Source organism: Opisthorchis viverrini (assembly GCF_000715545.1).
Source record: "Opisthorchis viverrini unplaced genomic scaffold opera_v5_94, whole genome shotgun sequence".
Taxonomy (NCBI): domain Eukaryota; kingdom Metazoa; phylum Platyhelminthes; class Trematoda; order Opisthorchiida; family Opisthorchiidae; genus Opisthorchis; species Opisthorchis viverrini.
In genome coordinates, this window is record NW_008751751.1 from 1,105,780 (window position 1) to 1,129,726 (window position 23,947).

Below are 23,947 nucleotides of genomic sequence, written 5' to 3' on the forward strand. Positions count from 1 at the left end.
TATATATACGCCATTCCCATCCTTGTCGTCAGCTTTGAGAGCATTACACTATCGGTGGTTATTAGTGATTTATTTTCATGCAGAACTGCATGGACGACCCAAGGTCAAACCAAATGAAAATTATGCCAGTTTACCACGATAGGGTCTACTTCACCCACCTGGCAACTAAGCCTCCGTGCAACAGGCTACAATCTCTCAAGTACCGCTGAACTACGGTCGATTGACAGTGGAGTTCAAAATTGAACGATCATCAAGCGGATGGAATTCACAAATTGAGCATGCCGGTTCACGCTTGCTTGTGTGTCTGTACGCCTGATTGTATGGGCGGACGCGAAAGTATGCATAAAAACGGAAAAGGGGTAGTGAAACAAGTGGGCCAACATCGGAAAAAGCGAATGGAAACCCTAAAAATACACTTTCGATGGAGGGGAGAGAATGTAATTGGTACGGATGACAGAAGTTCAAATGTTCTGACAGCAGCGGAGTTTCATTTGTCCGTCCCGCTGCGTGTAGCAGATAAGGTGTGCGGTCCAGCGTCATCGGGCGACTTTTGATTTGAAGGGAGATGGTTTTATTGGTATAACTCATGCTTGTCTGATGGCCAGAACACAACCAGGCTATCACAATTTGACAGGGGGACCGTTAAAATCTGCAGTCGAGAAGTGTAAGGTAGAAGACCAGCAGTTATCATTGTAAGATTGTTGGAGTGCCCTAAATTGGGAAACTAGTTGCGGCAAATCTTCAGACCAAGAGACTACATCTAGCTAGCCAACTGAAGGGCGTAACACCTACGAGGCCTTGGTTCGTAAGCTCTCTTTTCATCAGACAAATGACAAATACTTCGTTCATTTAGCGATCCCCTTATACTTGGCTTGTTTCAATAACATTTGCTACGTCAGTCCCGATATCCAGCCATATCCAACTACACCACCTTTCAACTTTTACTCCATACTGTACTTATGTTTTTCTGTGGATCTGGATGCTCAAAATAAAGGCGAACAGAACAATCAATCTATGGCTAATATCCACATGGAGATGATAGTTGTCAACGGACACTGACATCCATTAGCAGCCATATCTTACAACGTCATCAACCATGCACTGATAAGATCACCAGGACTCCATCCTGGAAGGCTGGTCGCACTGATTTCATTTCCCCTTTTCAGGTCAAAGGTTGACCACCTCTCTGTTTGCGGCACTCTGAATTGGGCACGGGAAACAGCACTCGTCTGCAAACGATGATACATTACCGAACCACCTCACTTATGGTGCTGCACACATCCTTTGACTGAATTTTCTGTTGCGCAACCGAACACTGGTTTCCTAATTATTTGGTGGATTCACCGGCACCAGTCTACACAGGTTATGACTCTTAGACAACGTTAGTCCTGAAGACTTCTCAGTTTGACCGCTTACAGAGGCCACGTCTCACCTTCATACAACAAAACGGTCCGTAAAGTAACCCCATACAATTCAGAAGTATATCGCTTTGCCGCCATAAATATTTCAGTTAGTAAACCTGAGTCGCGCCCCCAAGGTTGGTACATTGACCTCATCTGCCACACTCCAGTCAGGACAAGTGTAACTTCTAAAATACGTAAAACGCCCTGCAACTTCATGTGCTCCCTCTTGGAGTATAATTGACGTATCCAGGAGCATGACCTTACACTTTTTGGGTGCAAAGTGCATACCAAAGGATGGAATGACTGATCAGCCCATTCAAAATTACTTGTGCTTTCTGCTCTTCGAGGAAGCGAGTTCTGTCACCCCAATATTCCAGATTGACATGGTTTTTGTTATCAGGACTTTGAAGATATTTAAGTTATCCTAAAGTCCGTCCCATTATCTCGTTGATCAAAACACTGAATAGAAATGAAGATAGCGTGCATCCTGGTCTAACACCACTTTGCATAGGAAAGCTTTTGGAGCGCTCCCATATAGTATCACGTGTTCGGAAGCCTAAGAATACAAGAATGTATCATATTGACAATCCTCTGGGGTGCCGTCTGGTGAACAAGCGCGTCAAGGAGAATGAACCGGTCAAAACAGTCGAAGGTTCCTTTGAAGTTCAGGAATGCTGAACTATACGTATGGCGTTGTTCTTGCTGGTGACGGAGAATGAAGATTCTGCCAAAATCTCTCTTTGCTGCTCCGGAGGCACCATGATACGACGAGCGACAAGTGGCCTTTTTTTGAAAACGGACGTTATTACTGATTCCCTCTAGTTGTCCTGGACAAGCTTCTTTTTTCAAAAATAGAGGTAAGTTGCTCGATTAAGCGTCGATTGGGTAATTCACCGCCATCTTCGGACAATCCGTGTGAGAGTTCATATGTGTACAGTTCCGTGGTGCTTGAGCGAAGAAATGCATTCATAATCCTCTAAGGCCATTTGGAGGTTTGTTCAATATCCTTACAATTCAATTTAAGCCATCGTACCGTTTCCAGTCTACAGTTGCCCACAGCCGCACCGCGCGAATTATCTTCGGTCAGTTTGCTGGTTCTGTTAACATTGACTGGACATATTACTGTTCCCGTCAAGCGAGCGGCAATTATTTTTTCTCGTCAGTTCTCTTCAGACCCTAGTACGTGGCCGTTTCCCGTGGACATCCGTGTTTGACAGGCGACGAGCTTTTCAGACTGTTAGACCAACAGAAACTGTACTTTTAGCATGACAATAATGCGGCTAGTGACTTGCAGACCTTTGCAAAATGGTCAAGTTGCGTGCCATGATTACCGAGGTTACTGACATTAGACCCTATTAATTAATAATCTTGATTACAGTCTTTGCATCCGCGTACTGTTCGTTGCTATGGGGACAATGTCTAGCGATATGCAGCGTACATGAGGTACTTCTAAAACCGACCCATCCCTCTCCAGGATCAGTCGCCATTGAGTAAAGTGAGTAGTGCACGGCCTGTTGGTTTGGTTTATTAAATAGCAACGATACTTGTTCTTGGGGTGGCTGGTCGCAGTCAACTGTTTTACAGAAGCAGCTCACTTCTGTATTAGAATATAATTAAACTGTGTTCGACGACTGAAGGATAATTTACCAGAACAGGGCCCATTGCACTTTTGGGAATACTTTGCTACACGCAAATGGTTTACTCGGGCAACACCGGAAGCAGACGGGAGAGTACCTACTCCTTTAACCAATTCAGAGGCTGTTAAGCATTAGGTTTTTATTTTGATCGGCGTCTTAGCTCTACAAGGTTGGGACTATCTCATCCCCGTGTTTTCCACACGTTGCAGAGTATTAGTGCAATAAAGTGACCTCTTTTCAGCTTCCCCGGGGGTCAAACGATAGTCCGACTTTTAAGGATCTGTGTCACAGGAATTTGCATTATTTTAGTAGTGTTGTGTGACACGAATTTAGTCACATTGAAAAGTAAATTGTGCAACGCTCAGTTCCATGGTTGATTTAGTTGACTCTGCGACGAGAGCCAAATATTTTATACAGCAAGTAGTTTCCGGAAGCCAAGCGATTTAACACCACCCTTTTAAGTGAAAACAATTACTAAACGTGGCGGGACGAGGTAGCTCAGTAGTTAGAGCGCGAATTTACTGACCGGAAGGTCCGTGTTTTGAACCCGACCACTGACTCTCGACTTTTCCTGTCTATACTTGGGCAATCTGGCAGCCTCCCATCCCTCGTGCTTCCTTCTGGTGGCATGACAGTTAAGCACAGAAAGAGTGCTACAGCTGAATGATGACGACTAAATGTGGTACTCAGCGGCTGGTAAAAAATCAAACCACAGAAGAAACCTGGATTTTTTGTATTTCATGTGCAAGATAACCCATTTCGGTGGTGTATGATAAGTTCCATTTGGGTATTTCATCCGGCCTATCCGGAGTAGATGAATAGTCAGCAGGTTTCGCAGCCTTGAAATGCTAACAGAGGTGATATATATATATATATATATATATATATATATATATGACAAAACGGTCCGTAAAGTAACCCCATACAATTCAGAAGTATATCGCTTTGCCGCCATAAATATTTCAGTTAGTAAACCTGAGTCGCGCCCCCAAGGTTGGTACATTGACCTCATCTGCCACACTCCAGTCAGGACAAGTGTAACTTCTAAAATACGTAAAACGCCCTGCAACTTCATGTGCTCCCTCTTGGAGTATAATTGACGTATCCAGGAGCATGACCTTACACTTTTTGGGTGCAAAGTGCATACCAAAGGATGGAATGACTGATCAGCCCATTCAAAATTACTTGTGCTTTCTGCTCTTCGAGGAAGCGAGTTCTGTCACCCCAATATTCCAGATTGACATGGTTTTTGTTATCAGGACTTTGAAGATATTTAAGTTATCCTAAAGTCCGTCCCATTATCTCGTTGATCAAAACACTGAATAGAAATGAAGATAGCGTGCATCCTGGTCTAACACCACTTTGCATAGGAAAGCTTTTGGAGCGCTCCCATATAGTATCACGTGTTCGGAAGCCTAAGAATACAAGAATGTATCATATTGACAATCCTCTGGGGTGCCGTCTGGTGAACAAGCGCGTCAAGGAGAATGAACCGGTCAAAACAGTCGAAGGTTCCTTTGAAGTTCAGGAATGCTGAACTATACGTATGGCGTTGTTCTTGCTGGTGACGGAGAATGAAGATTCTGCCAAAATCTCTCTTTGCTGCTCCGGAGGCACCATGATACGACGAGCGACAAGTGGCCTTTTTTTGAAAACGGACGTTATTACTGATTCCCTCTAGTTGTCCTGGACAAGCTTCTTTTTTCAAAAATAGAGGTAAGTTGCTCGATTAAGCGTCGATTGGGTAATTCACCGCCATCTTCGGACAATCCGTGTGAGAGTTCATATGTGTACAGTTCCGTGGTGCTTGAGCGAAGAAATGCATTCATAATCCTCTAAGGCCATTTGGAGGTTTGTTCAATATCCTTACAATTCAATTTAAGCCATCGTACCGTTTCCAGTCTACAGTTGCCCACAGCCGCACCGCGCGAATTATCTTCGGTCAGTTTGCTGGTTCTGTTAACATTGACTGGACATATTACTGTTCCCGTCAAGCGAGCGGCAATTATTTTTTCTCGTCAGTTCTCTTCAGACCCTAGTACGTGGCCGTTTCCCGTGGACATCCGTGTTTGACAGGCGACGAGCTTTTCAGACTGTTAGACCAACAGAAACTGTACTTTTAGCATGACAATAATGCGGCTAGTGACTTGCAGACCTTTGCAAAATGGTCAAGTTGCGTGCCATGATTACCGAGGTTACTGACATTAGACCCTATTAATTAATAATCTTGATTACAGTCTTTGCATCCGCGTACTGTTCGTTGCTATGGGGACAATGTCTAGCGATATGCAGCGTACATGAGGTACTTCTAAAACCGACCCATCCCTCTCCAGGATCAGTCGCCATTGAGTAAAGTGAGTAGTGCACGGCCTGTTGGTTTGGTTTATTAAATAGCAACGATACTTGTTCTTGGGGTGGCTGGTCGCAGTCAACTGTTTTACAGAAGCAGCTCACTTCTGTATTAGAATATAATTAAACTGTGTTCGACGACTGAAGGATAATTTACCAGAACAGGGCCCATTGCACTTTTGGGAATACTTTGCTACACGCAAATGGTTTACTCGGGCAACACCGGAAGCAGACGGGAGAGTACCTACTCCTTTAACCAATTCAGAGGCTGTTAAGCATTAGGTTTTTATTTTGATCGGCGTCTTAGCTCTACAAGGTTGGGACTATCTCATCCCCGTGTTTTCCACACGTTGCAGAGTATTAGTGCAATAAAGTGACCTCTTTTCAGCTTCCCCGGGGGTCAAACGATAGTCCGACTTTTAAGGATCTGTGTCACAGGAATTTGCATTATTTTAGTAGTGTTGTGTGACACGAATTTAGTCACATTGAAAAGTAAATTGTGCAACGCTCAGTTCCATGGTTGATTTAGTTGACTCTGCGACGAGAGCCAAATATTTTATACAGCAAGTAGTTTCCGGAAGCCAAGCGATTTAACACCACCCTTTTAAGTGAAAACAATTACTAAACGTGGCGGGACGAGGTAGCTCAGTAGTTAGAGCGCGAATTTACTGACCGGAAGGTCCGTGTTTTGAACCCGACCACTGACTCTCGACTTTTCCTGTCTATACTTGGGCAATCTGGCAGCCTCCCATCCCTCGTGCTTCCTTCTGGTGGCATGACAGTTAAGCACAGAAAGAGTGCTACAGCTGAATGATGACGACTAAATGTGGTACTCAGCGGCTGGTAAAAAATCAAACCACAGAAGAAACCTGGATTTTTTGTATTTCATGTGCAAGATAACCCATTTCGGTGGTGTATGATAAGTTCCTTGGACGGGCCATTGTTCACCATCCTTTAACGTTACCTGTTCGTGTCGGCTGTATCACAATAGACTGGTATTCAGCGTCTGAAGAATCTGTTGCATTTATGGGATGCGATGTATTTACTTAGCTTGTTTCATTAGACGTAATCGCGAGAAGCAAACTTAATTGTTCAGGAGAATGATGGATTAGAAAAGAGTGTCTTTGTGGGTGGAAACAGATTATCCATAACAACTGAATACTGAATGCCTGAGCGAGTAAGCCTTTGCAGAGGTTTCGTCAGGAGAATATGAAAAATAAAATAACCTATTTTGATAGACATGGTAAACGATCCGCTAGGCTTCGATATCCGGCCACCGCCCGCTGGCTAATGTGGGGTTCGTTCCTAGCACGCCGCGAAAAGTGTGCGTCTTCAAAATAGGCTTAACTCGCACAATGTCCATAAACTGAGGCGATTTGGAAATTCCAATAGAGATTTCATCCTGTCAGTGAAGCCAATCTATGCTGAGAAGCCGGGGAGCAGTGTACAGCTGTTTTGTCCTGATTGGAAATTCCAAAGAGTCTTGAACCAGCGACTTTCCAACTAGTAGTTTGAGCAATCAACCGTTTGTCCACGATTGCTTTATCAACAATGTGATTAACTAGCACGTAGACAGAATACAGCGCTACTTATTCTTCAATCGCGGGACACATCACGTGGTCACACATGCCGATTGGTTCTTCAATTGGCGAGTTCGTGGATGACCCCAAGTGAAAATTCCAGTACGTCCTTTCTTTCAGAACAGAATGGCTCCACTCCCAAGATTAATTTCGGCTGAAACTTTCAGTGTTTCTAGTTATCTATGCACACTAGTTCTGTCCTTGTTGTTGTTCCTCCATCATTAAATGTGAGTCCGAGTTAGCTCAGTGGTTAAGACGGTAATTCACTAACCGGGAAGTCTGTAGTTCGAACCCAACCTCAGCACTTCGACTGTTCCTGTCTAGGTCTGGGCAACCCGGCGCTAGCTCAGTCCTCGTGCTTCATTCGGGTGGTATGGCAGCTATGCACCGAAAGGGTGTTTGTTACAACTAAACCGTTTATTATTGGCAGCGTCAGGTACACTAGCCTCATTTCAGTGTGCCATCATTGTTTGATCTTTCATTGTCCTGATGTCAGCACAGTTAGTTCCTTCGTAGATGAAGTTTCTCGAAATGAAAACCCTAGAGGAATTACATATTGACCATGGATCAAACGTCCATCGTTCGACAGTTGATTTCCGTACTGACCCTGGTGATGGACTTCACATAATCAGTTTGCCAGCCATTTAGTTACTGTTTGCCTCAGAATATCAGGACTGTCTCCTTTGAACGTGTACTACCCGCTCTGAAACACCTTGTAATTTTAAGCCCCGATCTCTCACTGGTGTTCACTTTTGCGCGGTAATATTCGTTGTCTTTCCTTACGGTCCAGACCATGTTACTGGCATGTTTTCTGATTTGTCCCCGAAAACACATAACATCGACGTTGGTATGTACCCTTCCCGACTTTAAAAGCTCCCAGGTTTCATTGTTCAAGTTGGCGTTCCCCGTCTTAGGTAACGTTGCGAACCTTAGTTGTTTTGACCCAGGGCCTGTCTGCTTTGGCTCAATCATTCCTAGCTGGCCTACTATAAGGAAGAACAATAGCTGATTCAGCGTCGATAGTCAGTCTTAAACCGGATTCGATCGTGTGGCATGAAGCCTCGGGGACATCGAAGAAGTCGACCATTGACCCTGATGCATACGAATATGAACAAATATATGAATGTGTCGTGTTTCCCACTTAAATCACACTGGAACAGCCTTACCGACTTATGAGACCGCAAGTTTCAGATACATTGCACTGGCACAAGCACGTCAGAGCAACTCATTTTTCGCTTTACTAGTTTGTCGATAATAGCCCTGCATAGCTCCGGCACAATGGAGCGTTGTGCAGCCGTATACCAGTGATTTCAGGTCAATTGATTGCAAGTGAATGCAGTAAACGCCTGTTCGATTCGCTCCAGCCGTTTAGATTGTAATGGCTCAATTTTTACCTATTTGGCGTTATCCCAATGAACTTATTTCCTTTCGTCGGATGCGCAGCTGCTTGCTTACACACGCGCATATTTTCACGAAAATTTGGCTAACCTTCCTCTAAAATGCCTGCGTATTTTCGGTTCACCATTCGTGGAAAAAATGAACGCCGAATACCAACTCCCAAATGGGCTTTCTTGCCTTCTACGATCCAGAAAGCGAGTGAGCTATCATTCGCAAAACAGGTTTGCTACTGAACCGAACTCTACTAGGTGCGTCAGGTAATGTAATGTTTTTTCATAAAGGAAACTACTCACAAGGTTGCTGAAAACTCTTCGACAGCCCACGACCGGTTTCGCCCTTCTTGGGGCTCATCACCTTTGTGCAGCACATTCAGTTGTAGAATATCATAAACGAGAGATTCAGTTGAGTCGCTTGTGAAAACCAAATTGATTTGCAAATGAGTGTATTTCTCTTTACTGTGTTTTTATTTGTCATTAAAGTGATCCATTTCCCGAAAATTGCTCTCGTCAAAGCCGCCGGCTAGCTTTAGTTTTCATTCACTTGGATTTCGTATAAATTGACCAGAAATGCAGATCGAGGTATGTCCACCGGAAATACCATGGTTCGACAAGCAACCCGATTTTCTGTTTTTTTGCTGCGTTCACAAACCATTAGATTATGCACTTCGCCCACAAATTACTGGTAAGTACTTCACACTCTTTTTTGATTCAAAAGTCATAGAAGTATCATAACACTTGCTCTCGTTTCCTTCTTCTGTTCGTCCATCCAAAAGCCTCATGTTCGCATCTGGAGTTCGGTTGATCTACGTACGCTACGTATTCTCGGAGTAGGTGAATTTGGCCGCGGAATTTGCTGCATTTCCTTCTCAAAAACGGTAGGTTCGTGCTCGTTGTTTACACGGGTGTTTAAGTGTTCTGATTCGAAAAGCGGCTCGTTAAGTCGGCTGTTTTGTGGTTTATGGTGTAGGATGTCTTTCTCGTGACCTATTGACATGTCTCCACCAGTCTGTTAGAGTTTCATCCACTATAATTACCCTTTAGAGCAAAATGCTTACATCAGAGAACGCTCCGTTTCGATCCACTTTTTTTGACTGTCGTATTCTGTTTTGGGGTAAACTTTCCAGGCGATAGGACCGGCTTGTAGCAAGGCACAATCCCTCCGAAACTGAAGAACGGAGTCAAGCATACACATGAATTTGGGAGCGCTCGAAGTCGATTAGATGGTTCATGCAATTTGAGCCGCGTGTTTGCGCATAACCTGCGTTTTACGTAATCTACGTTCGATTTCGATCGTATTGTAATTTTGAAAGTCAGTCTAAACTGGTCTTGGACGCCAGTAGCATGGCGTGGTCTGCATTCTCGTGGGCCCCTGTTGGCATCAGTGGAAAATCAAATCGCTTCCTCAGTCTGAAGTATCTGCACCAGAAAGCTCGAATTTTCCCAAACCTTGCTCTGTCGACTGAGTTAAATCTTCCGGCGTAGCTGGTTACGGTGAAGAATACAGATCCTGCGAACTTCGTCGAGTTCATGCACGCTTTGGCAGCAACACTACCGTCGATCCACTTGTCCCTGCCAGGTCCATAGTTTGTAGTGCAGGCGAAGAGCCAATGGGATCTGGAGTTTAACGTGAAACTAGTCGTAATAGCTTAGACAAAACAAGGAATGTTTTTTATTTGCCGTTGGTGGTGAATTTTCCAGGGCAACTGTTTTACTCGGGATGCAGAGACGTACGTGTGTATACACAGTTAAGCATCTAGTGACCCAGGGAGCAAAGAGGAAGGGCTGGAAGTTGTTATGGTGGAGACCAAAGCACATGCTAGTTCTAAAATTTTGTCTATGTACGATGGATCTGATGTCATCAGGTGAGAACTACGACATTTTTATAAGCGGGTGTTGATGCACAATGCTGCTGCCCAGAGGATGTTTCGAGATGCGGTTGACCATATCTGAATGCTGAGAAATATCAGGTATTGTCTTGAGAAGACGTTTGGGTCTCAGTGAAATTGAGGAGAAGTAAAAACGGAGTTGCTGGATACTGGTAAAAGCCGAGTCAATCGCTCGATACTAATGTAGTCCTTTTTTCAGCAGTCTGCTGAAAATAATGTGTGAACGGTCAATTCAGCTCATGAACCGTGCAGGTTCCAGCTGCTACAACTTCGTTCATCGAGGATAAGGAGAATAGTCGAAACAGAGCCACATGTTGGAGGCGATAGCCTAATCAGTTCACTGGCGTCGATTAGTCCTGTTTGTCCGCTTTAGCGGGGATTAAGAGCTCTGCAGTGAGGGCGATAGCTTCGATGCAAGAATGCGTGACGACCATATCTGTCAGGGTCACTAGCCGTTGTTTTGTCTTGTTCCGCGGTCCCCATCCGGGGAGACAGCATTTACCAAGGCGACCGAGTTGACCGGTCTTTCGTGCTTCGTTGCCAAATCACTGACTGCTCCTGGGCAGTCTCCATCCGGTACAAGGCTTGGCAAAAAGGGCTTTTACGAGACAAATAGTCCTCTGTCACACGAAGTGCATGGCACAACCATATGGAGTACTCCGGTATTGGTGATATAGTGTTCCCAACAGACTCGCAATGCTTTCAGTAGCACATATGGTCAAACAAACAGAGCTTTGGAAGGTCTTTCACAGGCAGTAGTCACCTCTCGGATCCATAAAGTAGAACCGATCGGGCCGCGACACTGTACACTCCACCCTTAACAGTCGAGCAGACGTCTCATTTGTGCCACAAATGTTGGAGGTTTGCAAACGCTGCCTTGGCCTTCCTATTTCAGGAAGTGATTCCGTCTTTCACCAGACCGCCGGGACCTATGCAGCTACTTAGGTAAACGGACTTATCTACTACATCGCTTGCTTAACCTGCAACCATGTTTGCTTTTGATCCCAACCAGTCTTGCAGCAACAATTTACACTTTATAGGTTCGAATTGGATACCGAACTATTCATCGGAATTATTTAGGTTATTTGATAAAGTTTGCGTCTGTAATGGGTCTGATCCAAGAAAAGTAATGTTGTCGGCGTACTCGATGTCTGTGAGCGATTATTTGGATACCCGAGGTGTTAGATGTAAGTGAAGAGGATTCAGTCAGCGTATGGATCACGGGGTTGAAGGGCAACAGACACCTGACACTAGTGGATGTGGCGAACTCTGGAGAGAATTCGCTGTAGACACATGCGTGTCAGCCCCGTCTGGGCGAAACCAAGCTTGATTCTCGCCAATATCATTCTCCTGATGAGCATCAACATGCGCAGGGTAATAATGGAGAGCACCCTGAAACCAAAGCCACTAGACTGATGCCCCGAATGTTCTTATACCCTTTTTGTATATGGAAATCACAATTCAGGCGCCCCATTCTGTGGGAATTTTTTCGAAGGCTAGCTACGACAGACCCGTAGCCTTGTTTGAAGAGTGCATGGTTCAAACCGTCCGGTTCAGGTGCTTGTAGTGAAGCGGTGAGGTTGCGCGATGAACTTTGTTGTCCATAGCGGACTGATGTCGACGTCCCACCGGAGTTCACTTGGTACTTCCGGAGTTGATGATGACCAGCTGGAATAATCTTCAAAGTTCTCAGGCCGTCGTCCAAATTAACGTTCCTGTGAATGGATCGAGGTCCCATCTTTTCTGGGGATCGTTTCACTAACACCCACCATCAAACCAATTGATCGGATAATGTGGAACAGTGCGATTGTTCCCCGTTGCAGAATCCTTCTATATTTCCCGGGGTTTTGTGATCCACCAGCGCTTTTTGTCAATCCATAGGCTCTTGATTATTCGGCATTTGAGGGGTGTGCGCGAGCCACACAGTCGTTTGTTGTGGTACGGTAAAGTTCATAGGAGTAGAAACGCTTGTTTCAGATCAGGCGGCTGTTTATCTGTTTGCCAAGCTTCGCAGTTGGCCGGGGCATGAGTGTGCGGTTGTCTGGGTGGGAAACGCTCTCTAATTACTGCGGCGTTCCCACTCACCCAACCGCGCATTGATGCTATCCCTACGATTGGTGGTGACAAGATATTTGCAAGCAAATTACCCAACTCGGCAAACAGACCAACATACACCTGATCAGCAACCTATTAGCGCATCCGAGCTACCAGTATTTCGACGTCACCAGTCGAGGTCTTTTTGTGAGTAATATTTGTTTAGACCAAAGCACTTCCAACAGAGGATTAAAATTTCGCGCGTTTCTGTTGAGTATGTGTATTCCACCTCTTCACCTTTCGGACCAGGCGGTGCGTAACGCGTTAGGTGCAAACGACGTGTTGCTATGACTTAGTCGTTCCACTTCACTGCCTTTGTGCTCCATCGTTGCGATAACATCCTCTTTATGGCGTTCTCGCCTCAAATAGAGTTACACAATCACTGAGCTGAGACGGTCTAGTGGGAGCAATAATGTTCGTACTACCCTTTTGTTTATTCGCTTGACTTGTCGAGAGCAGATTCAGTAAGCTTTTTTCGCATTTAATAGATGTGTTGAAGAGCACAACCTACTGCACTAACTTCAATTGACAGGAGCAGAGGGAAATAAAACGTTTCTCAGATGGCTGTGTGGCTATGATTCTGATTTTTGTTCGAGGGTCTTTGTTTACCCCTAGTCAGTAATCAGTACATTTTCCATCGAACGTCCCTGTCGAGATAATTATCCCAATTTTCACTGTTGTTTCTTAATCATCGATGATAAAAGACTAGGTAGCGAGAACCGCAGTACTTTGGCTGGCACTAGTTCAGTGTGAAAGACGGCAGATCAAAGATTGGACGTCCAGTAGTGGATAGCTCTGATGCGGAACGCCGTTTACTAGGTGGTTTGGTCGTGTCATTTTGTATTCGCAACCGTTCATATGTCCTTTTTAGGTCTCCCATTATGGATTTCGTCAGCTTCAAGCTCATCGAGTTTGTTACTTAGAGCCAATAATTAGGTTCTTATCCGATTACCCCTAGTTTGGCAGAGCGGGATGTCCTAACCAAGTAAGACTTTTTTCCTTTCTGAAACCATTCGAAAGCACAGGTCACGCCTCCAAAAAAATGAGCCAGCGACTCCCAATTGAGAATCATTAGTCTGTCAGCTGATCAGCACATTCGTTGGTTGTGTTGTGAGTGTTATTCTCTGTCTTGCTGCTCTCCTTGGCTTCTGTGGCATTGCAAATCCCTGTGGAACGGAGTTCCAGTCAGTGTGGAGGGTCGTTGTAACCCACCAAGCTGACTACTACGTCGAGGTTCAGGCTTTTGACCGTCGTTGGTACTTGAGGCAATCTATTACTATTCGATACAGAGTAAAATTTATTCTAGACGAGTGCTTTCAAGGCGGAAGCCGCCCTGATTCATTCGGTTGTGTATATGCCCAACAGAGTTCAACACAGCTAAAGTGTTGCGAACATTTTGATCACTGTATTGATCACTCCATCGCCCAGGTGAATATCGCACAGTGATGGGGATCGGTGGTGGAATTCAAGTACATTAGTCATGGAAACACCTATGTTTTTTCTATGGAGTAATAGAGCTCCTGTATATTTTAGCGAGGATTGTGCCTTCTTTCCTATCGACCATGCTCTCAGAATGACCAGTTTCGATGGTATCCTGATATCTCGCTCCCAAATGGAGACATACTACTGTAATATTTTCACTATCATACCCGGACTTCATGGTTCTTTCAGTTAAACAATGATCTTTTTGTTGGCAGTGCTAAGTTTCGCTCTAAATCCGGCCAAGGGCGCAGTTTCTGGATGGGCGTGGTTCAAAACATTTCAAGTGACTCTAGCTACCTATTTCCCTGCATGTATCTTTTTATACACCTGTACAAAATTACCCCGGCTTGCTTGAAACACCCATTTTTCCTTGCCCACAAGACTCTTCAAACCTATTGTTGTTTGCATGCATGGTGTGATTTAGACTCTAATCAAATAACCTTTTCTCCCGAAGCAAACTGGTGATTGAAAGCCCAGGAGTAAATCGATTGTTTACCTTTGATAGATGGATTTACCTACAGTGCTATAATATTCCTTTCCATTTTCACTCGTCAGTGTACCGAATTGCTCAACTCCCAATATGATCTTACTGAACCGTGTAATTACTTAAACGCTTGCTTTTGAAGACTAACAATTGTACTTGATTTATTGTCATATCGAACTTCGTCTTCCCTTACTGTACTGTTGACAAGTGATCAGAAACTTAGTGACAAAAGTTGCTCACTATGAAGCCTTGATAATTGTCATTGAGGTGACTATCCCAAGCGCAGCTAATCGCACAAAGAGGATACTCAGCTTATGCACATGGTCATCCTTCTGCGCGAATTGATTAAACAAATCGAAACCTTCAAGTGCTTTGCGTCATCCGTGCCCACTAGCAGTCGGGCTATCGAAGAACTCAGCCTCCTCAACGGTGCAAGAGTTGCTGTCTTGCAATTGCTGAGTGCATTATAGGGCATTAAGTCAGTCTAAAGACGCAGCGTGTATGCCGACCTATCATCCATTTTGTTATCCTCTGCGGTCAGGATATCTGGACATTAAGAACTGGGAACAGTTCGAGATTACACGTTTTTGGTCGCGGGTACCTGCGGAAGCAATGCTATAAAGAATAAGTGTTCGGCTCTGGGATAGCTGTCAGTCTACTGGAAATAAAAGCGAGGTCCGAAATACGATCAGTTCACCCAATCTAGGACAAAAGTAGTCGAAAAGCCAGGGATGGCTCTGAAACTAAGTCCGTCTGATCGGTAGACCTTGATCTGATCCCCCGCCAAAGGCTCATAAGATTGTGATACATCTTCATTCGCAGAAATTTTACGGCTATAGAATAGTCGATTACCACGCAAATCAGAGTGAAACGATCGAATTTTTCCTTTCAGAGAATACTGTCATCACAGTGTGGTGACATCCTTCCCAAAAAATCGATCTATCCAACTGTATCACTCTACCGATGCATGACTGCTTCGAAAGTCGATAGTGCCAAGTTACCGAACCCTAGACGGGGGCGGTCAAAGAACCAGGTTTTGTTCCGAACTATGAGCCTTCCGGTCAGTAGTTTAACACATCAACGACTGAGATATCTCACGAGATGTCTTATTACCTTCCTCTGAGCTGTTGATACCAACTCACTGGACGACCCAGGGCATGGTTCAACCCAACGTGAACGGTGAACGATTTCGATTCAGCTTGTCGTGCTTGAGCTGCTATCATCCGAGTTATTATAAGTGCTGACGGAAATGCACCGCTATAAACCGCGATGGCTCAGCAGCCACATGTTTTTCAGTGGCACCGTGGTGACCACAGTTGGTTTGACGTTGGTATCGTGGACACAAAACAAACACGTTTGAGCCTATGCAGAGGCGACAGAATTCGATTCGCAGCCCCAGCATCTGTCTTTTCGTTTGCATGATGTTCAATCAGGCTCTTGTTCAACAGTTTCTCGATTGGTTTTCTTGACCATATTTTCACTAATATTCCCATACACCCTAATACTCGACAGTCACTGGTTGACATTGGTGTGTGTCTAATCATATCAGTCAACCTGTCAGTTAGATGAATGAAAATGTGGTCACCCAAACGTCCTACATTGTTTTTTTTTCAACAAGACTGCATTTTTATGTGGTGTGTTATGATTTTTCTCATTGCATCTGTACAAAAATAACCGTTCATCCACATTCATTGAGTTGACCTCTTCCCATCAACTGACAGCAATATTGACCAGTCAGCTCTCCATTAACTATTCATAGGCCGTCTGCGCTAGTCGGTGGGACTAAGTTCGCGTGTATGTTTGTCTGTGCGACTGTCGTACCGTTCTATAAGCGATCGGTTTTGCATTTTTAACCAGCGTAATAGTCTTCGGTTTGAGTGAACGTAACTCATGGTTTCAGACTGTGACTACATTTTTCAGACAGTTCATTGGGCGTGGTTGTTGCTCACCGACTGTACACCCCGACAGACACGAATGCCTTACTTTCATTTTACATAACCGCTCCGTTAAACGCTCATTAGAATTTCTCAACTTCAAGTAATTCTTGTTTGTGATTGCTGACGCTATTTAATAGAATATCTGGACTGCCTGACTGTCCCTCCTGTGATTCATATTACAATAAAAAATCGCTAGGTAGCTATTTTCTTCCTCGACCTCATGATCTTCACAAGATTTTGGAAAGAAACTCAAGGATGTGTACAATATTCAGTTGTTTCGCGCATCGATCGTCCCGGCAGTTTTTTTGGAACACGACAGTGCAATCGACCACTCAATATGTACCAATTTGACTCGATTGCGCTTCGGTCAGTTAAGTAAGATATAATTTCCAATCCCCTTTGATATCGTTAGCGTGACTTCGAAGAGGGTTCTTCTGGCCAGTACTAGTTCATATTTTGTCGCTGGTACGCGTATCTACCTACAAGATGTTTCACTATTTTGATACTTCGGGGCATGCATTTCCTCAGATGCATGGAGTTCACCATAATTTAACGAATGATCCTCATTCGTCTATGGGAGAAAACATAATGCCAGAGGCACACTCTAAATGGGTTTTGGTTTTGTGCTGGGGTTAACATCCGATGCCAGTTTTTTCTCTTTGCTGTGCATTGATAAACTAAATGTACATATTGTCTCTTCTTATAGGATGGTGGTGCTCGTCTTTGTGTCGTGGATGACGCCCAGGACCATATAATATCTGTGTGGGAATGGCAAAAGGGCAAGAAAATCACCGATACAAAGGTTCGTTTTCAGTTTTCCTGGTTTTCCCACACAGATCGATAGTGAAAAGTAGCTTGCTATTGATGAGTAGTTGTCTCAATTTCGAAGTTCAACTTGTTTCACAGACCGTTTTTGTTCGCTTAACTGTGGAAAGAAAAACCGGATAGTAGCCCATGTTCGAGGGGAAAGTACAGCATGGAGTGATCACTTCATTTCATTTGAGTTTGTGGTTAGAAGAATGTACGCAGCCATGCTGCTGCACAATAACTATCGTTTTGTCAGGAGACTCGTTTATCTCCTTCTCACCGTGGATATTCGCGTGGTCATATTAGGAATTGGCTATGCAACAGTCATCAGTATAGTAAACTTCCTGATAGGCAATCTCGAGCTATAAATCCATAACACAAGCAATTATTTACTAGCAAACTTTGATCACCATCGCAGAATTGCGCTTTCACTGGAGCATGTGTAGGTGGTTGGCTTACCGCAGGGTCTAATTGTGAGTAGGAAAGTGCATGGGGACTATTTCAACCAGAAACGCCAAACGGACCATGCCATTTCGTGTCCCATGAGATTCTGTTAACGAATCACAAGAGGTCCCGAGTGCTCGTAATATTTGACGTTTGTGTTTGCCTACTAATGAGTAGCTGACGCCAAGTTGTTTCCTGCCACCTCAATTGGCTACCATCCGATGAAATTTAATAGTAGGTCGGAGCAGCATTTTCGATATACGATTAAGTTACAAAAGTATCCTTACCACCCATAGATACTTTGGACTTCTAACACATTCCGGCACAGGGGCTTTTTCACGTAGACCTCTGCCTCGAGTGGGCTGTTTTCCCACTAGATTTGACTGAGTTCGGCCCGGAACCATTTATACCACCTCAGGAAATTTTACCATACAGATTAACAATAGAGAGGAAATTGCAAGTGGTCGACGCCCTGAGGAATTCATCTTATCCCCAGGACTTTTGTGATCGGTTACTGTTGACCTGGTAGATCTAATCGGTTGCACTGAAAGTGTAAGGCATTTTAATCAAGAACCTAGAGATCAGTGTGTCTTATTGCATGCCAGATGTACCTGTTATCGGACAGCCTGCCTCAATCAGAATAAGTGGACCGCTGACATCATACCAGATCATTGGAAGTTGAATGAAAGTTGGGAAGTTAGGCGTACTTCTACCGCCTTACATTGACTCTCATCCATATAGATCATTTAGGTACAGCAAACAGTAGTGACAGCACGGCATTCTTTCAGTCTATTCTTTCAGCTCGCCCTCCATTCTTACTAACATTCTGCTACCCGCACCGCAGAAATAAAATGCTGACCCAGCCCATGATTATTTGCCTCCTTGATTCTCCAATGTACTAACCGTCATTCAAATCCCCTAACTCTTCTCTATTTCGTTGTGTTTTGTTTAGGGTGGAGCTTGGCTATACGATCATTCTTCATCACTCGACATCCGTTTATCCTTTCCCTTTTTCTCCATTACGAAGTACTTTTGTTGCTTTTACCTCTCTCCCAACTTCAATAGTGCGTGTGCATTTTTACGTTTGAATGTCATTTGCAACTATGCTCTCTAGTTCAACTCGGTGGCTTAGATCGACATCCTGTTCGAGTTGTCGTTCACATCCTCAATGACTTGGTTCCTCAGCTTCCACAGATGAAGCTGACCGCGAAGCGCTTTGTGTATCCTGACTTTTCACACCTGGACATTGATGACTTTTCCATACAAAATTGTTGTGTCTTGCCAGCGGTGTTACAACTCCCATGTTGCTTTCTGTTTCGTCTGTTGTGGTGTATCAGAAGGCACTATAGCATTAGACAGTCTTTTATGGAGACAGAAAAATTATTACAGCTATATTTATAGGGTTGTCAAAGAATTTTCCCCAAGGTCACGCTAGAATCTTCGTGAGGGGCCGAAAAGTGCCGAACTCTAAATGCTCCATCCTGATTGACATTCTGATCAATCAGGACATCCCCACTTGCAGTGGCTGTAGTATGGTTCTATATATTCTCAAACAGGTATCATCTTGATAGGACAACTATACCGAGGGGACCACAGAATCCTTTTTTTCGGAGCTTTATTCTCTCCAAGAAATTCTTCCGTTACATGACTTCAGTTGGCAGTGTTAATATTCTTAATGTCACACTGAGCAGTATGAGACATTTCACGCGCCTAGCAGTGGAGAGGTTAGAATATCATTCAGTCTTATCGAGGTAACCCTCATGCTATTTTAGCTGGCCTCTTGATCGTTGCTTAGCCATCTAACTTTGTTAAACTGTCCATAAACCTTTGTATCCTGTTTCTTGATCAATTTATCACAGTGTTCCACTGACCCGGTGGTGGCCGCTGAATTTCATCCTCTGGACGAATCATCTATCGTAACTTGTGGGAAGAACCAACTCAACTTCTGGACTCTGGATGGCAATACTTTGAGCAAGAAGTCAGCCATATTTGAAGTAAGCATCAGTTTATATCTAACACAGGACAATGTGATCGCGTGTTCCCTGCTCCCTCCAGTTTCGTGGCATGGTTGCCTCGTGATGATGATCCACTTACAAATTCGTATTTCAGTACTGATTCAATTCTAAGGAGTTTTTAAATCGAACGACAACTCAGGCTGTGCTTGCTCTGATTTTATTCAATTTTGATGGCGCACAGCGATTGTTTGCCGGGGAAAGCAACATATATGACGACACTATATTCTGACTGTTGACTTATCGCCCTTAAAGACTCACAAACCTCTTGTCACCCCCCACTTATCAGTGAAGAATCGTTCTGTGTTCACTTCAGACACACGTTGTTGGCCATTCTGATTACGATTGTGCCTTATCTAACTAACCAATAACGTCAGTGTATCCTCTTAATGTCCCACGGTTGAATAAAAAACATTCAACTTTGGTGCCGCCATGTACAAGATATCATTTTTCACTCCACAAGTGGGTCAACGCACGTGTGAGTTTTCTGCAATGCGTGATAGTACTCAGTAATCCATTTGGACGCGTTAACTTTCGAATCGTCTGTATGCGCTGTCCCTTAGACTTCTATTTAACTTGTTGCATTCTCATCACTTTACTTGATTTGGTGACAGAACCGGTTGTACTTACATCCGTCTTGTTGAAAGTAAGAATACCATTCTGCTAGTAGTGTGAGAGGGGATTTGGGAATTCTACTGAAGATTGCGTTCCATAAGTGGATCTAATCTATGCTGAAAAAGCCATCGCCAGTTTTAGGACACCGTTGAACACTATGGTCATGCAAACTTCGTTCTGAACTTCCTTCCGATTTTCACCGGAATAGCTCAGTGATTAGGGTACCGGCTACTAGCTTCTACGTACGTGGTTTGTGCCGAACCTTTGTTCTCCGAATTGTTCTGTCTAGAATTCAATAACCCGACGGCAGCTCAGTTCTTGTTCTTCCATCAAGCTTCGTGGTAGCTTTTCAGCGAAAGTGTGCCACAGCTGAACGAACTGAAATAGCTCAACATGGAGCTACATAGTTCATTCGCGACCGTCGTATCTGGCCGTAGGACACGACACAATCTATAAAATCCTATTTGTACCACATTTGTGAAACTTGTAAATTTACGTTTGGTTAAAAAGCTCTACTCTCGTGGTCGATTTTACCCTGCAGACCGGGAAAATCTCATGTGATAAACCCAAGTTTGTTTTGTGCATGGCGTTTGCTGAAAATGGTGATCTGTTAACTGGCGACTCCTCGGGGAACATTATTGTGTGGCGACACGGTGAGTTCATAATTTTCCCTGTCCTATGTCAGTTTGGCGTTCTTCGCACGCCGACGAATTTTTTGTTTGTGACATTTGGCAAATGGCGAAATGTGCCGAGTCGATAACGTTTCGTGCATACATAATAGCTGTAGCTTGTACACGTTTGCAAGTTGTGAATTCGCGAATTACTTCTCGTCTTTGTGTACGCCGGACCTCGCAGCCCATCTACTTGTCCAGGAATAAGTACCGAAGAAGAAAAATACCATTTTGTGTACGATTAAGCGTGATAAATAAGAAAGATCAGTTTCGTGCAAAGAAAGACTGCCCATTCGGAAGCTCAACCGAACCGGGAAAACTTATTATCTACCGGATTGACAGTATACGGACAGCTGTTCTGGCTTAACCTAATCAGCGCGATGCGTAAACTCAATGCTGACTATTCACTGAATGCATTCAAGTAAGATGGACACACTTTATGACCACCGTTTTCTTGTCGTGTTTTACGCCGTATGATATGCAAGTATACGAGGCAGGGGAGGGACGATTTTCCCGAAAAGATATTCTCATTCCCCGTACTTCCTTTCTTTTCAACGATGTGCATATTCAATACACATTGGCATTTTGTTGTAATGAATTTTGTATCTATTCGTGTGCACATCTGCAAAACACCTACTTCAACACTGTGAGGATCCTGGAGCGTTAATCCTGCGGTGCTGATAGCACGGACTTTCTGTGACTGTTATTGTGCAGACCACTCTGAATATTGGCTGATACTGGCTAGGCCGCTTTGTTCTTGGGATACGTTTTCTGGGCACTGGGGGCCACTAGACCGCCTCTGCTTCCTTTGGATCTCAACTGTTCAGTTGTCCCCACTTAGCTTGACAATTATGGATCACCAGTTGAGAATGCCAATGATTTAGAACTGCCCCCTCCTGTTGGTTGCGCGTGCAGCTGATTGCAAACCGCGTATAGCATTACCTGATGTTTGATGGCATATGTTGGCGTAGGTCGGTGATGCAGCCAAGTCTGGAAGCGAATGTCAACCCGCCATGAAGGGTGACCACTGTCCGAAAGCAAATCCAGCTGCTCTGCTCCCTGCATGGCTTGAATATAATTGGTCAAAGTTAAATTTGCCGAGAAGTGTGACATTCATAATATCTTCACTTGGTTCCGTTTAAGAATGAATACCTAAAAATACTCGATTGATTCGATTCGGGTTACCCTACTTGACTTCAATCGTGCGTAGGTTTCTCCTAGCTGCAGATTTTGATGATTTTTTAGGAGGGCATGTGCTCCTACGTCAAACTTACGAGAACAACATGATTTACTACTGGTGTAACGTAGATGTGGACGTAAATCCAGTTAAATTCCCGCGTAAAATATGCCGCTTTCGTGGGTAAGGGCTTTACACTGGACGGTATTGTATTAAGTTAAAACTTAAATAAAAGCGTCAGAAAACACACAGGCATTTACGACTCCTTAATGCTCTTGGAACGCGCTGAAGGAACTATTGCTTGACAATTTGGCGAAGGCACTTCAACCATCAACTAGTGACCTAAGGTGTGAATACTAGGCAGGCAACGCGCGCCTTTCACAGAAACGTCTTCTCGGAAGTGAACGGGGTGTACGATCAACTTGATCATAGTGGTCAGTTCACCTTCTCACAACTGAATTTGTATAATTCTGTCTCCTTAGGTTCAAATCAAATCAGCCAAATCTGTCACAACGCCCACGATGGCGGCATTTTCTCCCTGTGTGTAACCAAGGATGGTCGTTTGGTATCAGGCGGTGGAAAAGACCGTCGCCTTGTGTTCTTTGATGTTGCTCTAAATCCTACAGACGAAGTCAAGGAGCTGCCTGAATTGCACGGTTCTGTTCGGACAATCATCCAAGGTCCAGGCGATGTACTCCTAGTGGGGACGACGCGGAACACCATCCTTCAGGTGAGCACCTTTGATATCCATACTGTTTCAATTCACCTTTGCTGTTACTTCGTTGTTGCTTTATCTCTAAGGTTTCATTAATAGCTTTTCACAGTGTAGGTTATCACATTTCAGTACGATGTAAGAGATTGCAAATGTTTAAACAAGCAGCTTCATCGTGAATTAACCCCCTGAGCGTGCTATCAACCTATTTGTTTCTCCTTTCTTTTTCGGCATTCTACCTATTCATCGCAGATTGCTCCCGGCATGGAGTTTAGTTCACTCATGTTTGGGCATTCAGATGAATTCTGGGGTCTGGCAAGTCACCCTCAATCACATCAGTTCCTGACCGCAGGTAATGATCGCATGGTGATACTTTGGGATGCCTTGTCAAAACAGGCTGTATGGGCCAAAGAGCTCAACGACCCTATCCATTGTGCCACCTTCTACCCTCCTTACGCGGAGCATGTGGATGGCCTTGTCAATGGTGATCGGCCGGAATCACCGAATGGGTTTGCGCCAAGCGTTGCACCGCTTATCGCGCTAGGTTCTACGTCTGGACGTTGGCTTGTGCTCGATTCCATACGGCATGAAGTGATCGCTGCTCATTCAGATGGAATCGGCGAACAAATCCAGTGCATTTCCTACTCCCCGAGTAAGTTACGAGATTGTGGATATGTATTCACCCCTTGCTCGTGATTCTAACCCTATTCTATTTAGCGAAAACGAAGTTGATTTCATTCAAAAGTCGACTTCACCGAAGTGACAGGTAATACTTCAGTGTCATTCTAGCTGTATCCTGTTTCATATTATTTAGTTTCTGAGTTCAATGGTGTTTTGTCTCCTTTTGCTATTTGAGAGAGGCCTTCACCGTATGTCGTCTCAACCGTGCCATGGGTTGACAAGCCATTTTACAGGTCCACCCCCTTAGTATTATGTAATGCTTCTTTTCACTCGTAGTACTTTTGAGCGTTATCATCACTTTCTTTACAGATGGCCAGTACATTGCTCTCGGTTCTCGTGACAACTCCATCTATGTCTATCAGGTTTTGGAGGGAGGTCGCAAGTACAGCCGAGTAGGCCGATGTTCCGGACATTCGAGCTTCGTCCTACACATTGACTGGTCTGCCGATAGTCGCTACTTACGTTCGGAATCCGGGGATTATGAGCTATTATTCTGGACAGGGAATGATTGCAGACAGGTGGGTGTCTAGTGCAGATTTGTTTTGTATGTGTGCGCCACAAGGTTCATCATCTTCTGGT

General features: G+C 44.3%; 2 protein-coding genes across 2 annotated transcripts in view; one reads left to right on the plus strand and one right to left on the minus strand.

The window, feature by feature from the left end:
- T265_05202 (hypothetical protein) overlaps nucleotides 1-1,689 on the minus strand; it is a gene marked incomplete at both ends in the record, with an annotated part of 10,354 nt that extends 8,665 nt beyond the window's left edge. Inside the window, 2 exons of the mRNA XM_009170146.1 lie at nucleotides 1,084-1,229; nucleotides 1,552-1,689. Of these exons, the coding sequence (XP_009168410.1) occupies nucleotides 1,084-1,229; nucleotides 1,552-1,689 (284 nt within the window). The remainder of the gene's footprint in view (nucleotides 1-1,083; nucleotides 1,230-1,551) is intronic.
- The window catches only part of T265_05203 (hypothetical protein), a gene marked incomplete at both ends in the record, with an annotated part of 77,059 nt that overhangs the window by 48,831 nt on the left and 4,281 nt on the right, over nucleotides 1-23,947 (plus strand). Inside the window, 7 exons of the mRNA XM_009170147.1 lie at nucleotides 9,140-9,241; nucleotides 16,956-17,051; nucleotides 19,360-19,494; nucleotides 20,669-20,780; nucleotides 22,458-22,705; nucleotides 22,940-23,339; nucleotides 23,678-23,886. Of these exons, the coding sequence (XP_009168411.1) occupies nucleotides 9,140-9,241; nucleotides 16,956-17,051; nucleotides 19,360-19,494; nucleotides 20,669-20,780; nucleotides 22,458-22,705; nucleotides 22,940-23,339; nucleotides 23,678-23,886 (1,302 nt within the window). The remainder of the gene's footprint in view (nucleotides 1-9,139; nucleotides 9,242-16,955; nucleotides 17,052-19,359; nucleotides 19,495-20,668; nucleotides 20,781-22,457; nucleotides 22,706-22,939; nucleotides 23,340-23,677; nucleotides 23,887-23,947) is intronic.